A 25,150-nucleotide genomic window follows, 5' to 3' on the forward strand; every position below is an offset into this window, starting at 1 on the left:
AGTCCAGCTATCCAAAACAAGTCCCAGTCAGACTATAGCACATGCCAGGCGGCGAATGTTAAAAAAGAACCTTACATTACAGCAAAGTCAATTTGAAACCTAGTATTCCCACTCTATCTTATCTATATAAGCCTTGCAAACCACCCTTCTCAGTTCCCCTACCATCCACATTAGCCAGACACTATCACACACAACATGTCCTACAACATCACCGCCAAGGGCGTCTCGCCAACCACCTCCAAGGCCGAAATCAAGAAGTACTTTTCCTTCTGTGGCAAGGTCAAGTCCGTGACCATTGACGAGGAGACCCACACCGCAACAGTCACCTTTGCCAACCTGGAGGCAGTTCGAACTGCGCTCCTGATCGCCGACGGACAGATTGGCGACTCCAAGGTGTCCATTGAGGTCGACGACGCCACCCTCAAGAAGCTGGATGAGCCCCGAGCCACTGAGACTGTTGAGAGCGACTCCAAGACCCAGGACGAAAAGAAGCCCTCCACTGCCGACTCCAATGACGACGCTGCCGACGGTGCTCGAACCCCCGAGTCCATCTCCCAGGAGCTCAAGCCTCGAGCCGCCATTCTCGCCGAGATGCTCTCCAACGGTTACGTTCTGTCCGACAAGGTTCTGGAGCGAGCCATTGACTACGACAAGGAGCACGGAATCACTGCCAAGTTCACAAACTACCTGACCGACCTGGACAAGAAGTACCACGTGGTTGACAAGGCCCAGGCCACCGACCAGGCCTACGGCATCACTGCCCGACTCCAGAAGTACTGGGAGGATGCTCTTAACACTTCCTACGGCCGAAAGATCCGGGAGTACTACTCTGAGGCCGCCAAGGAGGCGTCCGATATTCACGCTGAGGCCCGACGCCTTGCCGATCTCAAGGAGCAGGAGCTGGCCAAGCAGGCCGAGGAGAAGAAGGATAAGATCACTGAGGTCACCGACGAGAAGACTGAGAAGGCTTAGTTTGCGTATATCTTGGAAAAGCGGTTAAATAGTAATATTTATTGATTTATGGAATCTTCCTGTGTAATTGGGAGATTTTATTTCCACTATTTTCCTCTGGATTGCTGTCTGGAGACAAAGCAGCAACTGTTATTTATACAGTGCTTGCAGATCATACCAGTGCATGTATCAGCAGAAGTTTTACAAACGACAGTACTGTAATATAGATACTGTCGACCCGGTACAATCTTTCCCATGTCGATTGAGAAATAAAAAAAGCGAATGTTGAGATATCCCTTTAACCAAAAATTGCCCGTAAAATTCACAAATCAAGGTCCAATTCTGTGGGGTTGCGGCCTGTAGATCTTTCACAACGTTCCAAAGTCTACCATGTGAGAGGTGGAAGATGCAGATTGTGGCAGATTGAGAGACAGTAAAGGGTGTGGAAAGAGAGAGAAACGAAAAACGAACCGCAAGTGTCTTTGTGTCTGTTTTTAACACTCGGCAATGCGGCTATCCGTATGTACGGGGGGTTGCCTACAGGGATGGGATGGTGGTTGCTACAGGGTGCAGAGGTCTAGAAACAAGGGTGTCGAGAGAAGTCCTGTAGTTGTAAGTTGAGTTCCAGAGATACCAGAAGTACCGCCATACGGGAAATAGGTAGCCTCGTTATTGCGGAACAGATCTCTTCTTTGAACAGGGACATTCAGTCAGAATGCCCTAACACTCACCTCTCAGCAGAACATGAAGGGCAGCTTCGCCGCCTTGAAGCGCTGAGTTTACTTGAGTTTACTTGAATATACTTGAGGAAGAAGTTCTTGTTGGGCAAGTTGAGCCAGGACATTGTAGAGAGATATAAGAGCCATACGATTTACCCTTGTGTTATTTTTTCGGCCCTCTAAACGAAATCTCATTTCATAATACATTCATATCTAAATCTTTAGAGCTATCTTGTACTTCTCTTGGTTAGTCAGTGCAAGTATAAGTACAAGTACACTGGTAGCCTTGTAGATTTTGGGCCAAGTAATCTCCCAACTAATGCCAACTATGAACTGCTTAATTGTGACCGCTAAATTGGTGAATATCATAACCAGAAAACGCCATTGCCATTGCGACTCCCAGGAGACTTGTTTTTATTCCGAGGAGATCTGGGATCATCCTTTATTTTCCATCACTTGTCAACCTCATCACCCTCTTTGCTGTCCCCGTTTTTCCATATTCACCCAAATCAAGTGTCCTAAATCACCACTCCGGGTCATCTGAATCTCTGACCTAACAACCTCGAATCAGGGCAAAACACATCATAACGGCAATCAGATGAGCCCCAGCACCCGTCGAGTCACCAGACACACTACTTGTACACAAACTGTCGGAAACACCACCATTTATACCCTAACCCATGCATAGATCGATACGTTCTCTTGCGTCTCTATTAATCCGATCCGCGACTTCCACAACAACCACTACAGCCATGGCCAAAGGAAACAAGGGCAACAAGCGGTCAATCAACCCGGCAGATCTCACGCCGGAATACATTGCCGAGCAGCGAGCTCTGCGAGAAGAGCGTAAGAAGAAGAAGCTGGAGGAAGCTCTGGCCCGAGGAGAGATCCCTGAGAGCGAAAAGAAGGAGCCCACGGCGTTCCTGACTCGAGAAATGGTTCATGTCAACACAGATGCAGGCTCGAAAGACCACATCTTCACCATCATGACATACAACACTCTGGGACAGACTCTGATCCGACGTAAACTGTTTCCCGAAAACGGAGACGCTTTGAAATGGAAGTGGCGGTCCACTATTCTGCAGAAGGAAGTCACACATTACAACCCCACTATCATGGTGTGCCAGGAGGTGGACGCAGAGAAATACAACTGGTGGAACGAGTTTCTCAGCAAACATGGGTACGACAGTGTCTTTAGCACATACGAGGGAAAGAACCATGGACTCATGTGTGCCTGGAAGAAGGACATGTTTGAATTTGAAAACAAACAGGCAATTGAGTACGACCATGTGATCATGGAGAACCTGCCTGTGCAGTTCAAGACCCGAAACACAGGTCTGATTGTGCAGTTGAAACATGCTGTCACAGCCAAGACGATTATCGTGGCGACCACTCATCTGTTCTGGCATCCCATGGGCTCATTTGAACGTACCAAACAAACTGCCATGTTGTTACGTGCATCTCAGAAGTACGTGGAGGATTTGGATGCCGAGAAGGGCACGAAATCCATTCTTGTGGTAGCTGGAGATTTCAACTCCACTCCCTGGGACGGTCCCTACGTCGGAGCTACCATGCACAAGTTCGACGAGATTACGCGGCCCATTTTAAGTGCTTCTCTGCAGTACAAGTTCACTCGAAAGAGCAAGGAGCAAAAGGCTGCTGAAGCTGCAAAGGCAGACGCGATTGCAAAGGGAGAACCTCTTCCTGAGGAGCCTGAACCCGAAGAAGACGAGGGGGATGGCGAGTTAGAAGCTCTAGGGGACGTTGTCATTTCAGAGGAGGATGCAGAGGCCCACATTCAGACCCTTGAGAATGAATTCAGAAAGCTGCCTGTACTCAACTCTCTGTATGGCAGCTACACAGATGTTGTTCCTGAAGCCACCAAGGAGCCCGTTGGCAAGCACAAGAAGGAGCCTCGCTTCAGTAACTGGGCCCACGCCTGGAGGGGTCTTTTGGACTACATTTTCGTTTCGTCCAACAACAGCGATGAGGTCCAGGTCAAGAGTCTGTTGAAGATGCCCCTTGAGGAGGATATGGGGCCCGAGCCCAGTGGTCAGCCTCGCATTGACATGTATCCTTCAGATCATCTTGCTATCATGGCTGAAGTTGAGCTGAAGTGAACGACCAAGACTAAAGGGTGGCACATAAATGGACAAGGTATATAGAAACGTGATAAAGGAGGCCGCAAAGGTTCTATTGGCTTAGTGCCGAGTTTGGTGGTCCATTGTTCACTTGATGGTATGTAATGAACTGTAGCTACAATAGAGCAGTTGACGATATAGCCCTTTGTAGTGCTCTATAGACTATTGTGTGTCGTAACATTGGAGTGCCAACCTACCTCTAGCAACACACTCATTCACAAGAGAGAAACGACACAGAAGCTGTTGTTAATCAGGCAGCAGGTATTCCATTGCCCTTTGCTCTCGTTAAGTGATCTGATTTCACTCGCTACTTCTTACTGAGCAAATACAACCCTCTTCATCGGTACATTATACAAAGTCATCCACCACTAGCCACTACTTTCGCCACCAAGATGGGCAAGAAGAACCGCTTCAAAAAGGTGAGTCGAGAACTTCATTTTGGCCGCAAGTTGGAGCAATCACCTACTCTCTCTCTCGACGGAGAGGCTCAATTGGAGCGGTTTGCTCGAAACCAGTGGTACCGCTACTTTGTGCAGATTGAGGCCAAGTACCGAATGGTATCCAACGACGATGAGATCACGGCTGCCCACCAAACCATGATGTTGCTTGGACAACCTGTTGGCATTTCCCTGGACTCCGAGCTCGGTCAGAAGATTGAGGCTGAGCTGCAGGGACAACGACAGGAACAGGAGGCGGACGCTCATCCAGTGGAAACTGTCAACCCGCCCAGAAGACCATGGAGACGGTCAAGAAAGGCGTAGCTACGGTGTAACTTGGGCCAAACCACGTGACAGTCACATGATTCACCGCTCATACGACATCGCACAGACACCAGTATATAGATAATATATTTGTACTCTATCTTAATCTGAAAGAGGACTCATCCTCATATCGTTTGGAAGCAGCAGTCATACATGTTCTGAGATATGATGGTATCATTAATATTCGTTATTCGTTTAGATGTGCCTCCCTAGTCACTTCCCATAGTACTTTTTGACCACCTCAACCCAGTCCTTCTTCAACTTGCTACCATTGGGCTCAACATTGTTAGCAGCACCCCAAGCCCTGAGTTCTGCGACGGTCAGCTTGCCGACAATGTCATTCTCAACCATATTTTGCATTTGCTCGTTGGACGGAGGGCCCGCGTCAGAACTCTTGACTTTCTTCTCAGCCTTACAGATATCCTCCGCAGGTCGCTTGGAGCTGCTCTGCAACACCTTGTTCCATTCCTCGATGGCATCACCAACTCGAGTATCAATAGACCGATACTTTGGTGTCGTCTTGTCTTCGGGTACCTTGGGAACCTCCTCCTGAAGGGCCATGGCTCGTACAACTCGGTAATGCCACTGTAGACGGGGGTTGGGGTATCTTTGCGACTCAAATCCGCCAGGCATGCGTAGACGAGTGAAAATATTCTTGGTTGCGTCCACGAGCTCAGGGGCGGCAGACACAAGTTCAGTCTTTGGTTCTTGTCGAATATCATCTGTAAAAGGCAAGAAGACCATATGAAGACCTTCGATCTCCTTAGTTGAAGGAATAAGAAGAGCCAGAATAGGTTTGGCGCCCTTGCGGACAATAACCCAGGCCAGAGCCATCTTATCCTTGTTCTTGAGACTCTGATAGAGTGCTGAAAAGGCTCGAATCGAACCCACAAGCTTCTCATCAGTGGGATATAGGAACATTGACGATCGGACACTGTGGATGAAGAGCTCGGAGAAGTCCGAGGAATTGTGGAAGCCGAGAATTCGAATAATTGGCTCTCCAAAGTACCGGATTTGCGTCAGCTGTTCTTCTGTGAAAGGAACATAGTCATTTCCAAACTTGAAAGTCTTTCTCAGATCTGCCTTGTCCACGCTTCTGCCACTTTCAATAGTGACGGCCTGCGATTCTAATTTGGCAATCTCGGGTTTCTCACCTCCAGTGTAAACCCAGGCCTTTCGGGTTGTTGAAGTAGCCTTTTGTTCCGCATAAAGAAGGTATCCTCTTACTCCGACAACAAGACCTTCTCCGATTTCCATTTTGACATTGAACAGTGATCGATTGAGCACGTTTCTTTTGTTGATAAACTGCTTCAAATCGATCGCCTCAACCGGCTCCACAGATGTGTCTTCGTTGAACACAAGAGCGTAGAATTTGGAGGAGTCGAACGTCTTGTCTTCCGAAGGGTTGATCAAAAGAGGCTCGACCTTCACCTTGAGATGGCTTAGATCCTCAATTCGAACTCGTGTCTTGTTGATATCGTCCTCATTCGTCGTGGGGGTATCGTCGTCTGTGATATAGATGATTCGTCTGGACGCGAAGTTGGGTGCCATGTTGATAAAATGGCGGTTCATGTCGAAAAACACGTCCATCAGGTGAGGCTCTTCCTGCACCTTGAACCTCTCACCCAGATCAGGGTCCTCTGCCAGTCGTTTGAGTCGTTTGATCTGAGCAGCGGTAGGAAGGCCCAGCTTGAGAATGAAATGTGTATCTGACTCATCATCGAACTCGTCACCGTCGTCCTCAGACTGCATGGAGGCACCGAACAGCATAACGCCGGTGTAATCTTGCGGCGATATGACGATTCTGTCAGTCACAGCATCGAAGGCTGCCTCCAAGGCCTTATGAAGAGTTCCGTTGTTAATGGCGTTCTGGGTTACTTGAATGGCGATCAGCAGCGCGTCCTTGCGCACCTTGTAGTCCTCGATTTCCAGCACATCGTCATCGTTCTCCAGATGTGAAATCCATTCCATTTTCAAAAAGCGGCGGTTCGTGGTTCGTGTTTCGTGTTCGTGTCGCGATGTATAGTTATAATTGGAGGTTGATGAATGATGCAGCTAAATTTGGGTTTGTGGGGAGTGAAATTAAAAAGCTGAAGAGAAGACAGACGACGATGACGATGGTGGAAGAATACAGGAAAGGGATTGTGTAGTATTGTTGGACTTTGCTCTCAAATCTGATCTGAATTTTCCTTGAATTTCCTCAATAATCTCAATATTCACGAGTTTGCAGTAGGCGGTTCTTGACGTGCTCTTCCCCATGTACAAATCCAATTCATCAAGATCAAATGCACGCACGGAAATCGAACTCCCAACCACACACCGCCCATCTGCATAAACTCTAAATGCGGTGAAATTTGTAACTTCTGAAAGACACGATTTTACACACTCACGCAACCACCTGAAACGCCATGTTCTACAAAGTCACACAGGTCCGATCTATCCTGCGAATGCCGTGGAGAACACGTGACGTGCTCAAGACCCTCGGTCTGGGCAAGGTCGGCTCCCAGAAGTACTACAAGGTGTCTCCTGGTATCGCCGGTCAGCTCTACAAGGTCAAGGAGCTGGTCAACGTGGAGATGGCCGACCAGTACAAGTCCAAGGCCCAGATCAAGGCCGACCGAAAAACCGAGCCCGGATTCTCCGTTGTCGGTTCTAAGCGAGCCTAAGAGTGAGACAGAATGATCTCAAACGACACAAAACGACAGGCTGATTTGAAACAACACAACACAAGTGCGAGCCGATCTTGCGGATCTGGACACTCTAAACATCAAGTCGACAGTCGCCACACATGTATATATCCAATGTATTTATCGAGTTGAAGGAAGGAAGAGCTAGGAAAGGAAGCTCAGTATGCGCTTTTGAGATCGTGTTGATGTCGGCAGCCGGAGCATCCGTGGGAGAGTACGAGTACTGTCGGTGTGTACAAGCCGGCAGACCCCGGGTAGAATGGTACAAGTAGTGTAGTGTAGTGTACTGTACTCGTACTTTATGGGCCTATGTTCGAGTACTTCTTTCTTGTCATGAATGGTCTATTGATGTATATGTCGTAAGATATATGTCGTAAGAAGGTCTCCTCGTCTTTGGGCAAGTGCTATGAATCATGTAGGGGAAAGAGAACTTGGCATATTTAGTGTTCATATCTAAGATGGTAACACGGAGACTTAATTCATTGATATCTGTTAAATCTTCTACAGCATCTACAAGTAGTTGTACTTGTAGAGATAGACAAGCCATCTGCTCCAACATCTCCAATGTGCATATCGTGCAACTACACCAGTGACAGTAGTACAAGTGGTATATTCATTCCATCTCATCTATCACTTGCACCACTCAAGCAAATGCATTCATTTCCTACCTTACCACCTGTCGCGTATCGCAAACCAGCATAGCTTACCTGGACGGCATAGACGGTAGAACCAACAGAAACGGCATAAACGGGTCAGCTGAAATTAAGGGACTTGATATTGAGACAGAATGACGAGGATTTTAGTCAGAAGTACCGCCATCTGCTGTATCTCTGTCGGTGCGTGGTGTTCGTTCGATCCACACATTCTTAACAACACGTTCAACAGAACTCCAACAAAATTGCCTGCCACTCTCTCCTCTTTTAGACGGTAAATGCACAACCATAACAACAGACTCAACAAGACAGAACAGCAAAACAAGTAAAGAGAGAGCATACAACTCCCCCCCAAACTATCCAAAGTGGCTAAAGTTGAGCCTGAAGCACTTATTCTAGCCATAATACCGGGCGCTGGAAACATATAAATAGCCCCCATCCTCCTCCTTCTATTCTACACCAAGCAACAGCCTCTCTTCCCATTCAATCAGCAATGCAGCTCAAGAACATCCTCCTCCTCTCTCTCTCCGCCGTCGCCCTGGCCCAGAACGCCTCTCCCGAGTCCGACAACGCCATGGAGGCCCCCCAGGACATCTCCAAACTCAAGCCCAAGTGCCCTGAGCAGAAGTGCCCCAAGCCCAAGGTCCACAAGCTGACCAAGAACATCACCAAGACCGTCATGAAGACCGTCACCAAGTCTGCCAACAAGTGCCAGTCTACTCACTAGAATCGGAATGCACCCGCCTAGATTCTCGTAAATTTTAGATTCAATAAAGTACTGATAATATCAGACGAATCGTAGCTAGCCGTCACTGGATAACTAGTCATTCACAGCTTACTACAATTGTGAACATGACAGATAAACCTTCATAAAGCCCTTTTGTCTGTCACTTGATTCATTAATGTTATTACGGTATCTCAATGTCCTTCATAGTTGTTCCTCTGTTCCCTCTTCTCACCTTCACATGTCCTACCTACTTTCGACCAGGCATGTTCCGTCGTGCATTCTTTCTGGGCGAGCCAGCATACTGAGCAGCAGCCTGAGCGGCAATGCCAGCCACATGTGTCTTCTTTTCTTCCTTGATGTTCACAGGAGACTCCACTAACGACGAGTCGACCATTCGAAGCACGTCCTTGGCCTTGACGGTGCCGGGGTTCTCTCGGTTCACCTCCTCCTTGTAATCCAGACGAACACGCTTCTTTGCAGACTCAGGCTCGTCATCGGGAGACGCATCTCGGGAGTCACGAGATCTCTTGGAAACGACAAGCTTGGGCTTTCCAGAAAGAATGGAATCTTCGGAAACGAGACTGTCGCCGAGGAAAATGTCAGTCTTAGTAGACAGGAAGGCGAAGACGGGGTCCTTAGAAGTATCTCGAGAGCGGGGTGGTCGAGCGAGGTATCGTTTGGTGTCACTTCGAGCTGTGATTTCGGTCTCTGTGTCGGCAAACGTGCATCCTAGAGGGGTTTCCAGTTGTCGCACGTCTTTGGGGGCTGGGTTAGTATGAGAAAAGAGTTTCGGCTGCACTGAGAATAGTGCACGATGATGACACGAGAACACCAAAGATCCGCCACATTATTTCCACAGATCACCAGATGTATAGGTATGAACACCACCTCCACCATGAGAGCCTTTGGGAAGTCCCTAAACTTCTGGGTATGTCATGTCACTGTATCCGTTGATCATATTTGTCTCTGCGCAGAGCTGTGGTATATCATGTGCTGTAGACAAAAGGTTTGAAAAGGTCGAGCAAGCTATACTGTATCTCAAGAGGGTGTTCATTACGCCATCAGGATAACTCCGCCATTGATGGTGATGTCCAATGAAGTATCATAGCGCTCGGTATCAGCTCATCATTCCATCATCAATTGCGTCCCTCAAACAGCTTAAATTGGTCTCACGCTCTCCCTCTCAAGCCACTCTCTGACTTGCCTAGCTCATATTTCCGCGGTGTCACATGTCGTCTGTATATGCGTCATCTATCTCTGTCAGCTGCGCCATCCATCCTTGTTTGCCTTCATGCCCACCATCGCATTGTCCGATGTCATACTCACGGTACTTGGGCAACGGGGTATCGTTCTTGTACTGATCTCCAATCACCGGTGATGCCCCCACAGGCACGGAATACACCAACGGCGCGTACGCCTTGGAGCCGCCAATGTCGGCCACATGTGCCAGCATCTGATGCACCTTTCGTCGAGGGTCAAACTGGTACGCCTTTTTCTGCGGCTTGTCGCCCTGGGGCCGCTGGTCCCGTGAAAACGGTCGGCGCTGGTTGTTGAACCGGTTGGGCGTATGTGGCGTTTTATACATGTTGCTGGAGCCTCTCTGGAGCAAAAGATGTGGGAGTGGTGTGTGCACCGAGATTGAGTTGGGCACTGTGTAAACATCCACCTACAAGTACACGGGACATACGATGGGGAAGAATTATTTACCAACTCTATTCTGGGGTGGGGTGAAATTTCAGACCTTTCCAAGGTAGACAATGAAGCCATAAGCAAGTATTCACAACTTACAGGGACGTATCTGTCTTGTTAGCACGACTCAAATGTATGCTCATGAAGCCTTTCTCTGTACTGTAGAAGCTGGTTGCCATAGTTACCAGTAGTTTATGGCTGCAGTTGTCCTACAAGTACAGTACATACTGTACAGTAGCGCAGTACAATGAGGGCTGGAAGAGTAGTATTAGCTGTAAGAAGGGATATCTCCGGTCTCAGTTGAACGGTAGCTGTAGTTATTAGCTGCTCTCTATCAACTTACAGTGCTGTACTTGTAATCATTCAATGTAGTATGACTGGGAAGGATTGTCACTCCCTAAACGGCCCTTGAATAATATGGCCCTGATATCGAACCCTAAGCACTATGGAGTAAGGGGCTTCTGAAACTTTTCAAATTGGTATAATACGCAGGCGATGTCGTTTATCAAAAAGATGTCTCAGATTCACTCATCACAAGTATGCTGAAATGTCGTTCCACACTTCTGTATCACCATCTACACCACAATTCACACCGCACTCCCGGGACAGTTCTTGAACTTAATTAAGCGATAACGATGTCCCATAACATGCCATCTCTCACCTTCATTTCAACTCCTACCACACCATGAACTTCACAGGGTCGCCAGAATACGACATCAACACGACCGAAGGCGACATTGGTGTCACAAAATCGACCACCCATCTTCTAGCAACGGCCCAGAAACACCTAGACAACAATGAGCTCAAACAGTTCCAAATATGCATCGAACCATTCCAGGAGCTGCCACAGCTGGTGGACACGAAACTGCAGGATTTCGTGACCCAATTGGCGGAGAATTACACAGAACCAAACCCGGATATCGCCAGAGCTCTGTATACACTTGTGACCGTGAGAGGGGGCAAGATCATTGCAAGACTGATGCCAAATCACGTGTCTAGACTGATCCCGATCATGAATCTGATTACCCAGCAAAAAGTCTCGTGGGAAGAGGAATTCATTGTGCTGCTGTGGCTGTCCACTGTGTCACGAGCCCCCTTCCCTTTGCATACAATCTCTCAGACCCTTCCCCAAGACCTGTATGATCTGGCATGGCGAAGCCTCAACACGGCCGGAAAATCACGTGACGCAGCGGCCAGGCTCCTCGGAGTGCTTCTGACACGCGATGATATGGCCAAATATCTTACTCGGTTCTATTTGGAGTCTTGCATGTGTTTTTCTGAAGGAGATCAACAGTTCCTACAGTTAGGTATTCTTCAGACTCTGCCTCATCTCATCAAGTTTAAGACAGCAGGGGAACTCAAATGGTACGCGTTGGACCACCAGAAACTGCTATATATTGTTGAAGAATGGGCCAATAACTCTTCAACAGTTGACGCAAATACCCATCGTCTTCTTGTGAAGAATATCTCGCGTCTAGCCCAATTACAAATGTCTCTAGCAACGACAGAAGTGCCAATTGAGGTTGAACAGAGTGTGGGTTTTTTTTTAAGCCAGCTATCGCATCCAAACACTCTAGTGAGATACACAACTTCGAAAGCCATTGCTAGAATCTGTCAGAAGTTGCCTGAGGATCTGGTAGCCGAAGTAACCGACGCAGTTTTTGCAGAAATTGAAGAGGAAAATATCTCCACAGCTGATGCAGACAAGTGGCATGGGGTGTTGTTGACTCTAGCCGAGGTCATCAGACGAAACTTGTTGCCCAATAACGTCATCTCAAGACTCTACGCTATCTTGGAAATTTCCATTCCATTTGAACAGCGACACTTGACCTACTCCGTGGGAAGTCACGTTAGAGACGCCAGTTGTTACGTTTGCTGGTCTTTGTTTCGAACAGTTCGAGGTCTCACGAAGGATGTTCAACCAGTGATCTCTCTATTAGTCAAGGTTGCCTGCTTTGATCGTCAGATTAATAATCGAAGAGCAGCTTCAGCAGCAGTCCAGGAGTTCGTGGGAAGACAGGGACCAGTTATTATGGAAACAGCTCGAGGAATTGATCTGTTGACGAAGCTGGACTACTTCCGGCTCGGTTCTCGTGAGAACTCGTACCTTGCCGTCTCACATGATATGCAAGAGCTGGGCTTCTCAGATTTGTCAGACCACCTGGTCGGGCACTGTGTCACGTCATGGGATCCAGATATCCGACGTCTAGGCGCTGAGTCATTGGGTGTTCTTAACCAAGATCACGGGAGCAAGAATCATGTGATTTCTTTACTCAATCAGCTTGACATTTCCGAAACTGATGTGCGTCATGGAGTCATGCTGGCTCTGACTGAGCTGCGAATTGTCACACCCCAGGCTCTGGAGCTTAGTCAACGGCTTTTGGCCTACGTACAACATTCTCATTTGAAGGTTGGACAGGAGACTTTCACTGCCCAGGCGTTTGTTGTTCTTCTGGGCGCTCTTTGGGCTGATTCTGAAGATTCCTCAGTGTGGGATAATGTCGAAAAGTTGACCTTGTGCATGGAAATGAACGAATCCAATCTAGTTCCGGCAGTTTCCACGTGTGTCAGTCATCTGAAACTCGACTCTTACTCGGACATCTTCTCTGTTTGGTCCCAGAGACTGTATGAAACCGGATACTCTAGTTTTGCAGCTGCATTGGGCTCCATGCCTTCTTCCGGAGGTGTTCGGGAGTGTCTTTCTTACGTGATTCGAGCTTCTTCTCCGCCTCATCTTGCCGATTGTGCTACCAAGGCTGCTTGTATTGAAGCTATTAGTCGGTCTGGTGAGTTTGATACAGCTTTGGTGGGTTCGTGTCTTGATAACTACACCGTTGACAATCTCAGAGGAGATGTAGGCAAGTGGGTTAGACAGGCGAGTCTACAAACCATTAAAAAGTACTCTTCTCTTGACTGGAGCCAACATGTGAACCAGATTGTGCGTATCTCAGTGGAGACTCTTGACGATCTGAGAAAGCTAGCGTTTGACGTTCTAGTGGAGTTAAAGATCATCTCTGGACCTCGTCAGAATGGCTCCAGGTATTTTTCTCAGATGCTTTCACTATGGGATAGTTTCCCCGAGTCACGTGCAGCTCTTGTTGCAGGTCTGACTAGTCTCGCAGGAGCTGAAAGAGCCAATACTAGTCTTCTGGGGCACTCGTTTGACGCCATTGCCGCGTTCCTGGTTGGTTCTGAGACTCGAACGAGCGAGTTTGTAACTATGGTGCTTGGAAATGTCGATAAGCAACACGTGAAGCAATCACTAGCTGGTCTACGTCTCCTTTATAAATTGTTTGATCTCGGCATTATCACGGCCAACACGACAGCCACTCCTGACACTGGTCGACCTCTGCTACGCGAAATATTTGTCAAGACATACAACATGCATATCAACACGGCTTCCCATGACCGTCTACAATGCTGTATTCGAGTGTTTGGCTCTGTGGCTGTGTTCTCAGACTCTGAACTGCGGACACAGGTTATCGAACGTCTGATAGTGCTGCTTGGCCACCCTAGTTCTGGAGCACGGATTGTGGCTGCTGAAGTTCTGTCTGAGGTCTTCTCCGCTATAGGTCTGGAAGGCAGCCCTGTGGATGACTTGGTGCTAGATACTCCTTGGAGAGATGTCGACAAGGTGGTTCTGAAGGCTAAGATGCACGAGGTGAAGACCATGCTCAAGTAGCTGATTACTAGCATGTATAGATAGACCTCTGAGTTTCTAGACTTTGCCGATGGCCCATACCCATTCCCACAACAACCGTGATTGCACGTCTCCGTGTCGGAATCAGCTGCGTAGGACCATCCGCAGTTGCACCTATCAATTGTAAAGGCTCAATTAACTACCATTCGCAAAATTTCCATTAATACATTAACCTCTATCTAATCCTCTCCTAGAGGAATTTCATCTTCGAGAATCTTCACCAGCCGCACTCTCAGCTCCGTCGTGTCGTCTCCTCGCAGATTGTCGCTGACAAAGAACGCCTCAACCTCCATCTGGACCATTTCTAGCGAACCTCGAATCACACCAGCCAGCACGTTCGAGTACCACAGCTCCTTGTATGCTCTGCCGTCATCGGGCAGTTCGACGAAGTCACTGAGCGGGTTCTCCTCGAAAATGAGAGAGAATTGCTTGCCGTCCTGAGCCCAGTTGGCAATTGCAGGTGTGGTGTTGAGGAAGATTTTGAACCCGACCTTGGACACAGCCTCAGCAGTGTCTTTGAAGTTGTGACATCGGCCAGTGTTGGTTTTGGCAAAGTAGTCTTCAATGAGTCGTAGACCAATGTTGTATCCCATCTTGTCGAGCTGTTTGTTGACAGCTAAGTAGTCGCCATTGTAGTCTTTGCACAGTTGTGCGACTATTGAGCCGTATGTGAGTTTGAAAAGTTCGGAGTTCTAGATTAGTAACAGTAGCGAGAGGTCCTAGGTAGGTCTTGCGCGGAAAATAGCGGCAGAGTTGTGCGGCAGACGTCATGGTAGTGTATCGGACTTGGAGGGCGCCTTATACCAATGGTATAATCATAATCACACAACCAAGAGCAGATGGCCAGCATCGCATAGTTGTGACCAACATCCCGTATGCACCTCTCTCTTTAGTAGTTGTAGAGCACGGAGCAGCAACAGCATATGAAGACTTGCTGATGATTTGACAATTAGAAAGCCATGACAGATAGTGTAAAAGCACGGCCATTCAGAATGTGAGGGCGGAGCAGTGACATCTTCTCACAGGGGTACCGCCGGTATCTATCCTGAAATGTCCCATGTTCTCGTTCTTTTTATATTATGATGCCATAGCCTCTTTAGACAGCAGTCATATAAGACTTCTCGACAATAAGACGTCATTGTCATCCGTCACGCCCAATATCAACGGCTCAGGAACCCCTTCACTCAGTCGCTGGATCTGTCTCCGTCTCTTTGTCTGAACCCGCAAGACCATTCCAGTCTTAATTCCCTAGTGTCATACTCACCACCTTGTCCACCTTGGTCTTCCAGACATCCTCTCCTACTGCTCGCATAGCTTTCGACATTGTGAGTTGAGTTGTGTGTGTTGATGATGATCCGTATCGCGAGATGCATGCACTCGTGTCAGTTGCAGAGGTTGTTAGTCAGCAGGAAGTGGACGGATGAATGCCGCGAAAACTGGCCATGTGAGGATATTTAAATACTGTGGATCGACTACTCTCAGAATTTTGGACGCCTTTTCTGGTTGATACCGGTTGAGACAAGATCTGATAGCTCTCTATGTTGAGTCTCCAACTCCCCATTTTTATATACTAACCTCAACTGTTGGTCTAACAAATCTCCCAACTATATTTCAACAGATTTCCGTTCACTTTTTCTTTTCACAAGAAAGCAGAAAAATAAATACTGTAATTACAGTTACATGATCTTTCTACAACCCCGGAGACTGTTTGCCAACTCTTGCACCAATGTCATCCATCCATTGCCAAGATATTTCCTACAATAGTGCTCAAATTGTGTGGCTACATTGCTTGTACCTGTGAGGATTGGGCGCTCACTTCTCAGGCGAGACTCGAACTCACAGCGCTAGCAATCGGGGTAAATCGGAACTTCCGCCCAAACTTTTTTTCCAAAATTCTATATCAAACTCAAACTCCCAATTCCCCGAATACCCGTAACTGGCAGAAACTTGCGCGGTATAGACGACGATATATAACGGCGTGGTTGGGCAGCAATGGCTACCAAAATAACAGAGAATGTTCATCACGTGTTAAAGACACAGCCGATAGCTTTTCCAGCCCAATTCCCCTCAATTTCCACCCCCAACCCCTCTCCGCAGAATTACCGAGCCGAGAGGATGCCGAGAGGATGCAGTAAGTACAGCAAAATCCGGGGTAGTGCCAAAGTGCCCGAATTCCGGACTAGTTGAGAGCACTTGGGGGGTATCACTATCTCAGACCCACAATCTATAGAGTCACGTGACACCTCTCATTTTAGGGCGTCCCCGCCACTTCCGGCACCTCCTAGCCAGTCCCTCCGATCCCCCTCGGCAATAGAACCTAGCTGTCCCCGAACCTTATGTAGTGTGTTGCAAGGAACGGTTACTGCAATCTTATACTTATAACTGTGGCCCTTGGACCTCTCCTCCTCACCACACAACATGTTCCGACTCACCACTGCCCGAATTGCTTCTGTGCGAGGCTTCTCCACCTCCGCCAGCCTGTCCAAGAAGGTCGACTCTCTCTCCGTAATTGGCGCCGGCCAGATGGGTCTGGGAATCGCTCTGGTGGCTGCCAACAAGGCCGGTCTCCAGGTCAACCTCATTGACGCCAACCAGGGCGCCCTGGACAAGGGTCTCAAGTTCATGGACAAGCTGCTTGAGAAGGACGTTGGCAAAGGCCGTCTGACCAGCGACGAGGCCCAGGCCGTGCGAGGCCGGGTCACTGGTCACACCAACCTGCAGTCTGCCGTGGCCGACGTGGACATGATCATTGAGGCAGTCCCCGAGATCCCCAAGCTCAAGTTTGACATCTTCCGAGACCTCAACGAGTGGACCCAGAAGGATACCATCCTGGCCACCAACACCTCGTCCATCTCCATCACCAAGATTGCTGCTGCTGCCGGCGCTGGTGCCCCCCGAGTCATTTCTGCCCACTTCATGAACCCCGTGCCCGTCCAGAAGGGTGTCGAGATCATCACCGGCCTGCAGACCTCTCCCGAGACCCTCGCCACCACCCTGGAGGTTGTGAAGCGAATGGGCAAGATCCCTTCCATCTCCAAGGACTCCCCTGGCTTCCTGGCTAACCGAATCCTCATGCCCTACATCAACGAGGCCATCATCACCCTCGAGACCGGTGTTGGAGAAAAGGAGGACATTGACAACATTCTCAAGAACGGCTGTGCCATGCCCATGGGACCCCTTGCTCTCGCCGACTTCATTGGTCTCGATACTTGTCTCGCCATCATGCGAGTGCTGTACGAGGACACTGGTGACTCCAAGTACCGACCCTCCGTCCTGCTTAACAAGTACGTCGATGCTGGCTGGCTCGGAAAGAAGTCTGGAAAGGGCTTCTATGACTACTAAACAGTTGTGACGAAGACGTGAGTGCAAGCTCGATGCAATGTAGATAATGAATGTTTTGATTGAACTAGTGATCTTGTGCTTTTCGAGATCAATTCAGGTACGACTCGTGAACATGTACGGTAGAATGTGATCCAGACACAGTTATGTGATGATGGAGACCTGGATGAATGTATATGATCGCGTTTTGTAAATCCCTACTTATTGTAATGCACCAACGCACATGACTCTTACGGCCAAGCCATTGTGGACTGCTAATTTTGCTCTCGATCTGCTGAATCTGCTGGAGTGGCATTTGTCTGGTTTCCCCTCATAACCACGCCAACTGCAGTTATTATATTTCGCGATCTAGAACTCCTCTTCCCCACTCGTGACCATTAACCAAGTCACTGGACCCCATTCCTCGCCAACTCTCAATACTGAACCGCAATGACCGACATCGACATTCCCTACTACCTCCATCAGGATGCCCCGTACATGTCCAAACCCGTGGTGGCATGCGACAATCTCCAATGGACAACGAGCCCTGAACAGGAGAGCTACCAGCATCTCTTATACAGCGAGTTTGTGACGGCCACGTCTGACAAGAAGCGGACCATGGAGACTTGTATCTGGGTGACGGCCGTCTTGGATTTTCTCAATGGATACGGACCTGGAAACCTGGTGACGATTTACTGGTTTCTGGACAGGATCATTCCTGACTCGTTGTCGTCCGAATACGCCAAGAGATGGACCGAGTGGTCTGAGCTAGCCAAGAGACATGTTGATAGGCGCTACAGCCAAGCTGATGAAGAAACAAAGGCTACACTTCGGGCGGAAGGAAGACACGAGCTGAATATCACAGAACAGAGACATATCCCTTTGCTGGCTCTCCTGGAGGCATTGTTGGGTGACGACTGGCAAGGGGAAATGTCAGACAGCTGTCGATTCTTCAGTCCGAGACTTCTCCGATGAAACGGATATCAAACATACCATGGATACTTGTCGATCCTTTTCTTGAGGTCAAGTACTGAGCAGACCAAAGTAAACAGAGTACGCAGTGAGCAAAAGCCAACAGAGCTATTAATCGAGCGCGACCAGAAAAAACGTTCACCATGGAAACAGCGCAAGCCCAAGCTTCGGCGGGTAACTCCTTGGGCGCTCCGAACCCCCCACCTCCTGATTTATCGCGAGGTGATGGAGCCACCTCAACCGAAACCCCCAACCAAACCGACATTGAAAAAATCCAAAAAAACGACAAAAACGATGAAAACAACAAAAAAAACGACAAAAACGACAAAAACGACAAAAAAAACGACAACAATATCACCCTCAACGCCTGGAAGAGCAAGGCCGAAGTCAAGGCTCTCCTGACATCGAACCCCTCCACACTCAAATTCAACCTCAACAAGGAGCGAATTTCGGAGCCCCTTGCGGCGCCGAATGGTAGGCATACCTCCGGCCGTTTCAACGTGTCCTATGTAGCCAGCAAGGAAAACTTCTTCCGAAGAGCTCTTGACCGCTCCGCCACCCCTGATTGGAATCTTCCTATCTCCATGTTCCTCGAGCACCTCGATAACGCCGCTGAAGTCGACGAGAAGGACACCATCAGTGTCCTCGAGGGCGTCATCGAAAAGTTCGACGAGATCAAGGGTCAGGTTGGTCTGGCGGAGTTTGACCTGTCCAGGCACAACCTAGACATCGTCCCCCACCTGATCGACCAGATTAACTTAGAACAGGACCCTGAAGACTGCTACCAAGTGGGAAATGGTTGGCACTACCTGACGTCGGACGCCCTCACTGACCCCCACGAACAACGAATGGCTGTCATTCTGGAGACAGTTAGTCTCATTGTTGAGGCCAATACTCAAGATTATCGCATCATGAGGAAGGGCTCGGCTAACCCTGCTGGACGAAGAGTACTTTACTACTTCAACCTACCCTCGTACATGAAGATGGAGCGTCAGACGGAGGATGCTTTCAAGATCCACCTCAACGCTATTCTCAACCAGTTCGACGTAGACATTGATCAGGCCATTCCAGGTTCCTCCCTCTTGAGTGGCACCCTTCTGATGACCTCTGCCAACCATCAGAACATCTCGGGTCCTGTGATCGCAGTTCGTGCTCTCCTAGGCTCCACCCTGCCCCAGACCATCCCCGACTTCTTCGTCAACCTGGATCCCACCAAGGCTAGGCTTACCGGCTCAAAGTTGATCAAGATGCACTTCGCCAACGGCGATAACATCTGTGTTAAGTGCAAGAGCACTAAGCACATCCGGGAGGCCTGCCCCGAGAAAGACATGGTCACTCCCAAGATCTTCCGCACCCGCGCTCACCAGGGTACCCTCCCACAGAGAGGTAAAGCCCTTGCTTCCATCCATGCCCCATCCACCGTGGAGCCCCCGGTCCAAACTCGCAAGTTCCACCACACGCCTGCTACTCACCAGTGGGAGACCGTCGGCACTAAGTCCCCTAGACATAGACGGACTCGAGACACGTCCCCCCAACCCACCGGTCAGAAGCCCCTCCGATCTTACTACAACTTTGAAGTCTTGAGCGACAAAACCGGAGAGGACACACCCGAAGAGACCGAGCAAACTAACCAGCTGCCCTCTACGAACCAGCAGCATGGAACTCAGAATCTACCCATCAACATCCCCGCCTCCGAGGAAGACACAGTTCCCGACGACCAGGAAACGGAACAGGCTGACGTATCCATGAACGGCTTTGACACCCAGCCTGACGCACTTGCTCACCCTGAAGTAGCCCCTGATGTCACCCAGTTTCTTCCCCCCGCTACCCCGCTTAACACCGAGGCCACCAACAACGGCCTTCCCCACGACCACACCAGTCCCAACACGACCAACCAAACACAACCCCCCCCCGGAAGTATCCACGAGGGCCGACCCCGAGGAGGGCACACCACCTCCAGTTTCTCTGGCGAGCCCTCTCACACCACGCTCGGCAAGAAGCACATTGCGGTCTTCCAGACCGCCTCGAGCGAGGTTCCGGTGCAAATCCTGAACCCGGACAGGTCGGAGAACAGACTCTGCTGGCTGCCTTCTCAGGAGGTAGCAAAGTTCATTGACGGGAGGTGCCCGACATTCCTGTCTACATGCCACTTCAAAGTTTTCCACGACGGTGCGACACTCAGCTCGGTAGACGAGATTGTAGAACCCCCGAACAGTCCCCCGAACCCCCCTAGGGTGACCACTCTCCATGAGGTGGACACAATGCTCCGACCGGGGCAGAACCAGTAAGCATGTCTTTCACCTCTACTACCACCCCTTCTAAAGCCCCATGTAAGAGCACCCAGGCCAAAATGAAATCTCCGAATGTTAAAGTCATCACGGCTAACATCGGCGGTTTTAAGATGGCGGAAGCGCTTAACCGATTACCCGACACCATTGTAAACATTATTCGAACTACTCACTACCCCGATCTCGTCCTTCTTCAAGAGACGAACTGGGTGGACTCCTCCCTACAAACCGCTCAACAAATCATTTCAAACTCGCCCTACCCGGGGGGCAGACACTACACCCTCCTCGGCTCCACAGCTGGTGTTTCTAATAGAAGCGTCGGCGTGGGGCTAGTCTATTCCGACAACGTCACCATCACAAACTTTACAACAGTTTTTGAATACTTCCCAGCCCTAGACAACAGACTGTGTTTGGCCGACGTGCACATCAAAGGCACCGACAGACACCTATCGCTGATCAACGTATACGCACCAAACGAGCAGGGAGCCTCCCCCTTCACTAACCGGCAGTTCTACCAGTCACTAGACGACTATCTACGCCTCCATCCCTGCCAATACCCCCTGATAGCGGCAGGCGATTGGAACGCGGTCGCCTCCAACGACGGCAGGATTGGCGAAAAAGTGACGACTCACCTTAAGGACTTCTTAGCTAACTGGGACTTACTAGACACCTACACTCTAATCAGCAAACACAGAAAAGGCCTCTACACTCACACCAACAACAGCCGCGGAGCTGGCAGGCGCCTGGATCAGCTGCACATCTCTTCGACACTCTCACAGTGGATCAAATCCACACAACTGGTAACCAACAAGCAGGGTCACAACATCACGAAGTCCTCTCACCACGCGGTCCAATTCGTCTTTAACTTTGGCAACCTCACCCAGCGACAAGACAGAGGCCCAGGCACCTGGAGGATGCCCTGGTGGGTTTTTGATACAGAGTACATTGCTTGGCTCAAGTTCCACGTCAAATCCATTCTGAAGCGATATGGTCCTTTGAAGCCCAGCCTGAAGCTGCAATGCCTGAAAGAAAACATTAAGGTCACCATCCAACAGGAAGCCAAAAACCGCGCACTTCGAGATTCCAACCACCCAGACAACAGACGCCGCGAGGCCCTCATGGCAACAGCCTCAGACTGGCAAGCCTACCCAGCTAACGAGCCATACCCGATGCTCCATGCTCGGGTCGAACAATCCAAGCAACAGATGGAGATCCACTCCCTACGGAACCACCAAGGCCGAGTGAAGACCGACACCTCCTCTCTCTGCGACATCTCAGCTCGATACTTTGACAACATCTTCGACAGAGCTGCCGATATCAACGACACCGACGACAGCGCCTTTTTAGACCTCTTCCCCGAAGAAACCCGGAGGGTGAATACAGCTAACCCAAGCCTGGACTCGTCTTTTACCAAGGAGGAGATCTTCGATACCATCAAGGCGTCTACGCACAACAGCGCGCCAGGGCCAGACGGCATCCCGTACAGGTTCTACCGCGACTGCTGGGATGAGCTGGGGGACTTGATGACGGACGTCTACAACGAAGCTGGAGCCGACTCGCCCATCAGCACCGAACGCAACACCGCTATCATCAAACTACTGTACAAGTCGGGAGATCAGGCCGACATCTCCAACTACAGGCCTATTTCTTTGATCAACACAGAGGTGAAGATCTACACACAGCTCATTAACAAAGCCATCCAGAACATTCTTCCGGACAGCATTCACGGCGCCCAAAACGGTTTCGTACCGGGTCGACACATCACTAACAATCTCGACACCATGGATCATTTTTGCAACGCCTACTCCCAGCTGAACATGGGTTGGGTCGTAGGATCACTGGACTTCCGGAAAGCCTACGACACTATCAGCCAGAGTTGGGTGATAAAGACGCTTCGAAATGTGGGTGTCTCGGAACTGATGATCAACCGTATCCTAGCTGTACAACAGAACGCAGTAACGAGAATCAACATCAGAGGTGTCCTATCTCGCCCAGTCCGCATCAAGATCGGAGTGAGACAAGGATGCCCTCTCTCTCCAACCCTCTTCATCATCGCAGTAGACGCACTTGTGCGTCGTCTGGACCGAGAGATGTTTGGACTGGCCCCAGGCCTGCCACTATCCCACCACCACACCACTGGGCACAGGCCGCCACAACCCCCTACTCACCCGGAGGCAGTGGCAGCTGGACACATGAAGGTGTCGGCTTTCGCGGACGACATAGCGGTGTTCCTCAACAACATCCAGGACGTGGCCACGGTTGGTAGAGTGCTCTGCCTCTTCCAACGGGTCTCAGGCCTCACACTAAACCCGTCAAAGACGGTGCTTCAGAAGATCGGCCCCCCCGATTGTTTTGTTCCACTAACCTTTATTGACGCAGAATGGCAGCGAACAATTGACGCCACCTGGCCAACCGACAACAACACACGACAGGCCCCGACGCTCCGGACATCTGACAACATTTTCCGGTACCTCGGAGTACACTTCGGAAATCGCGAAAGGTTGGACACGCACTACGCTCAGATCAAGGAGGACCTCAAGGAGTCGCTGCGACGCCTTTCACTATGGGGTCTCCCCTATTACAGCAAGGCGTGGATGATCAACATCTACTTCTTCTCGAAACTGAATTTCCTTGGACCCTACGTCAGCCAGATCGACAACACCTTCATCCGAGAGCTGAACGAACTAGCGTGCGACAAGATCAACAAATTATCACCCGACAAAACACGCAAAACCTTCAGCAATGGTTTCATCCAAACTCCGGTAGGCAGAGGAGGACTGAACCTGCGGGACATGGGACGTTTCATGGTGTGCCTGAAGGCCGCTCGGGCTTACAGGTTCTTCCATGGCTCATCGCCGGCCCTTTGGGACTGCACCTTCCAGTTCTACAGCAGAACTCACAGTCTCACACAGGAAAAGCCACACCAGCGCGTCGACTGCCGCTTTCCGACAGGCCAAGCTTGGGGCTACGCAGCCTCCCCCACCATGCGAGACGCAATCAGAGCTTCTTTCGAGCTCAACAAGCCCCTCACCGCGGAACATGCCAACCCTCGAGAAGATCACGAGCCCTCTACAACAGACACAGTTAATCACAGAATCTGGGAACGAAACCAGGTGAACGTGAGAGCAGCAGAATCTTTCCGGGAAGCACACGTCGACATCGCAGCCGCGAGACGATACCATCCGGTCAGAATGGTGTCCACAGCGGAAATCGACCACCTCCGGTGGAGCATGGGACCACTTACTCTAGAGAACTTCATGTTTCACAAGACCTCGTCTCCCGACTTGCCAAACTTCCCACACACACTTGCACGACCGAAGAAGTGGACTCAACGAAGCGACTACGGGGGCATCTCTGACGACATGGTCTGGCAGGAGGTAATGCATGACCTTCGAAAACACTACATCGCCGACGCCAACAAAGCACAAGTTCTTCACCTCATGCGGATATCTCGACTTCCGCTCGTGAAATGGAGATACCCTGACGACCACGTTTTCACCAAGAAGAATCCAGGATGCGGGCTCTGTGATAAGGCCATCATTCAGGATCTGCACGAGCATATCTTCTGCAAGTGCGAAGTTCTTCTTTCCATGTTGACCAGGATGAAGATTCCGTCAGTGGACTCTCTAAAGGACTGGATCTTTACCGAGTCGAAATGTGGAGTACTCCCCTCTTTCCCAGGGCATGTGAACAGTGACGCCCCCCGGAAACATCAACAAGTCAAGACACGCAAATATCTGCGGGAATTGGCTTATGGGATCTGGAAGATGGAGAGATCCCTCCGGTACTCAGGGGACGACGCCACCCTGGGACATGTCCAACAGGGTTTGCTTCAATTCCTGAAGGAAGCCCAGATGTGTTTCTACGATGGACAACCGCCAGCACTTCACGATGAGCGAGAGTAGACACAGTAGCAAGCGTAAAAGGCGGCCGAGGCCACCGAGAGAACAGCGTAGCAGGGCGCGTAGTCACCACAGGGGACGCAGAACCAAACCAATGACGAAGAAGAACCACAAGGAGAAGTTTTCAAAGGCAATGCAAATGAAGAGGGCAATGGAAGGATTGAGATTAGAGAACTGGAGACTGGAGTGGCGTTTTCCCGATGAACGAACAAACACGCGAAGCTATGTGGACCAACATACAACACGGACTGAACCAGGTTTTTTTATGATTTTTTTACTGGAAATAGGTACGTGCCAAGTTGGACCATGACACTAAACGTGTTTAATTAGTAATATTCGTGTAAGCGTACATTCATTTCAAAGGTTATTCTTTCACGGCAAAGTTATAATTAAATGAATGTATATGCAGAAAAAAAAAAAAAAAAAATGCCAGCCAGCTGAGTAACCAATGAATAATATGAGCTTTTCGAGGTGAGACAATCTGGAGACGAGCTCAGAAGCAGATAATGTATGGATCAACTAGCCCTCGAGCAGGTGGAGTATATAAGAATGGAATCTAAACAAAAAATCTAAAAAAAAAATATTATACACAAATAATTGAATGACTAAAAAATAGAACATAAAACTAAAAACAAACCCATG

At 49.6% G+C, this 25,150-nt stretch overlaps 12 protein-coding genes across 12 annotated transcripts; 9 read left to right on the plus strand and 3 right to left on the minus strand.

Moving 5' to 3' along the window:
- Positions 1–195: 195 nt before the first annotated feature.
- On the plus strand, positions 196–972 carry YALI1_C11862g (uncharacterized protein; the record flags this gene model as incomplete). Its single annotated transcript, XM_501607.3, has 1 exon — positions 196–972. The coding sequence occupies one exon, from the start codon at positions 196–198 to the stop codon at positions 970–972; it is 777 nt and encodes a 258-aa protein (XP_501607.2).
- A 1,378-nt stretch (positions 973–2,350) lies between these two features.
- YALI1_C11883g (uncharacterized protein) lies at positions 2,351–3,790 on the plus strand (the record flags this gene model as incomplete). Its single annotated transcript, XM_501608.3, has 1 exon — positions 2,351–3,790. One exon carries the CDS (start codon positions 2,351–2,353, stop codon positions 3,788–3,790), a length of 1,440 nt encoding a protein of 479 aa, XP_501608.3.
- Positions 3,791–4,203: 413 nt separating this feature from the next.
- Positions 4,204–4,572, plus strand: YALI1_C11902g (uncharacterized protein; the record flags this gene model as incomplete). Its single annotated transcript, XM_501609.4, has 1 exon — positions 4,204–4,572. One exon carries the CDS (start codon positions 4,204–4,206, stop codon positions 4,570–4,572), a length of 369 nt encoding a protein of 122 aa, XP_501609.4.
- Positions 4,573–4,785: 213 nt separating this feature from the next.
- Positions 4,786–6,543, minus strand: YALI1_C11925g (uncharacterized protein; the record flags this gene model as incomplete). Its single annotated transcript, XM_501610.1, has 1 exon — positions 4,786–6,543. The coding sequence occupies one exon, from the start codon at positions 6,541–6,543 to the stop codon at positions 4,786–4,788; it is 1,758 nt and encodes a 585-aa protein (XP_501610.1).
- Positions 6,544–6,980: 437 nt separating this feature from the next.
- Positions 6,981–7,238, plus strand: YALI1_C11930g (mitochondrial 54S ribosomal protein uL30m; the record flags this gene model as incomplete). Its single annotated transcript, XM_501611.3, has 1 exon — positions 6,981–7,238. One exon carries the CDS (start codon positions 6,981–6,983, stop codon positions 7,236–7,238), a length of 258 nt encoding a protein of 85 aa, XP_501611.1.
- A 1,648-nt stretch (positions 7,239–8,886) lies between these two features.
- Positions 8,887–10,224, minus strand: YALI1_C11954g (uncharacterized protein; the record flags this gene model as incomplete). Its single annotated transcript, XM_501612.3, has 2 exons — positions 8,887–9,404; positions 9,966–10,224. 2 exons carry the CDS (start codon positions 10,222–10,224, stop codon positions 8,887–8,889), a joined length of 777 nt encoding a protein of 258 aa, XP_501612.1.
- A 789-nt stretch (positions 10,225–11,013) lies between these two features.
- Positions 11,014–14,010, plus strand: YALI1_C11970g (uncharacterized protein; the record flags this gene model as incomplete). The annotated part of the gene is made up of 1 exon (XM_501613.3): positions 11,014–14,010. One exon carries the CDS (start codon positions 11,014–11,016, stop codon positions 14,008–14,010), a length of 2,997 nt encoding a protein of 998 aa, XP_501613.3.
- Positions 14,011–14,207: 197 nt separating this feature from the next.
- On the minus strand, positions 14,208–15,352 carry YALI1_C12007g (uncharacterized protein; the record flags this gene model as incomplete). The annotated part of the gene is made up of 2 exons (XM_501614.3): positions 14,208–14,720; positions 15,293–15,352. 2 exons carry the CDS (start codon positions 15,350–15,352, stop codon positions 14,208–14,210), a joined length of 573 nt encoding a protein of 190 aa, XP_501614.3.
- A 1,094-nt stretch (positions 15,353–16,446) lies between these two features.
- On the plus strand, positions 16,447–17,370 carry YALI1_C12024g (uncharacterized protein; the record flags this gene model as incomplete). Its single annotated transcript, XM_501615.3, has 1 exon — positions 16,447–17,370. One exon carries the CDS (start codon positions 16,447–16,449, stop codon positions 17,368–17,370), a length of 924 nt encoding a protein of 307 aa, XP_501615.1.
- A 426-nt stretch (positions 17,371–17,796) lies between these two features.
- YALI1_C12038g (uncharacterized protein) lies at positions 17,797–18,321 on the plus strand (the record flags this gene model as incomplete). Its single annotated transcript, XM_501616.3, has 1 exon — positions 17,797–18,321. One exon carries the CDS (start codon positions 17,797–17,799, stop codon positions 18,319–18,321), a length of 525 nt encoding a protein of 174 aa, XP_501616.3.
- A 140-nt stretch (positions 18,322–18,461) lies between these two features.
- YALI1_C12044t (uncharacterized protein) lies at positions 18,462–20,606 on the plus strand (the record flags this gene model as incomplete). Its single annotated transcript, XM_068282254.1, has 1 exon — positions 18,462–20,606. One exon carries the CDS (start codon positions 18,462–18,464, stop codon positions 20,604–20,606), a length of 2,145 nt encoding a protein of 714 aa, XP_068138355.1.
- A 2-nt stretch (positions 20,607–20,608) lies between these two features.
- On the plus strand, positions 20,609–24,511 carry YALI1_C12066t (uncharacterized protein; the record flags this gene model as incomplete). Its single annotated transcript, XM_068282255.1, has 1 exon — positions 20,609–24,511. One exon carries the CDS (start codon positions 20,609–20,611, stop codon positions 24,509–24,511), a length of 3,903 nt encoding a protein of 1,300 aa, XP_068138356.1.
- Between the last annotated feature and the right edge of the window lie 639 nt (positions 24,512–25,150).

The sequence above is a fragment of the Yarrowia lipolytica genome, chromosome 1C (assembly GCF_001761485.1).
Source record: "Yarrowia lipolytica chromosome 1C, complete sequence".
NCBI classification, from domain to species: Eukaryota; Fungi; Ascomycota; class Dipodascomycetes; order Dipodascales; genus Yarrowia; species Yarrowia lipolytica.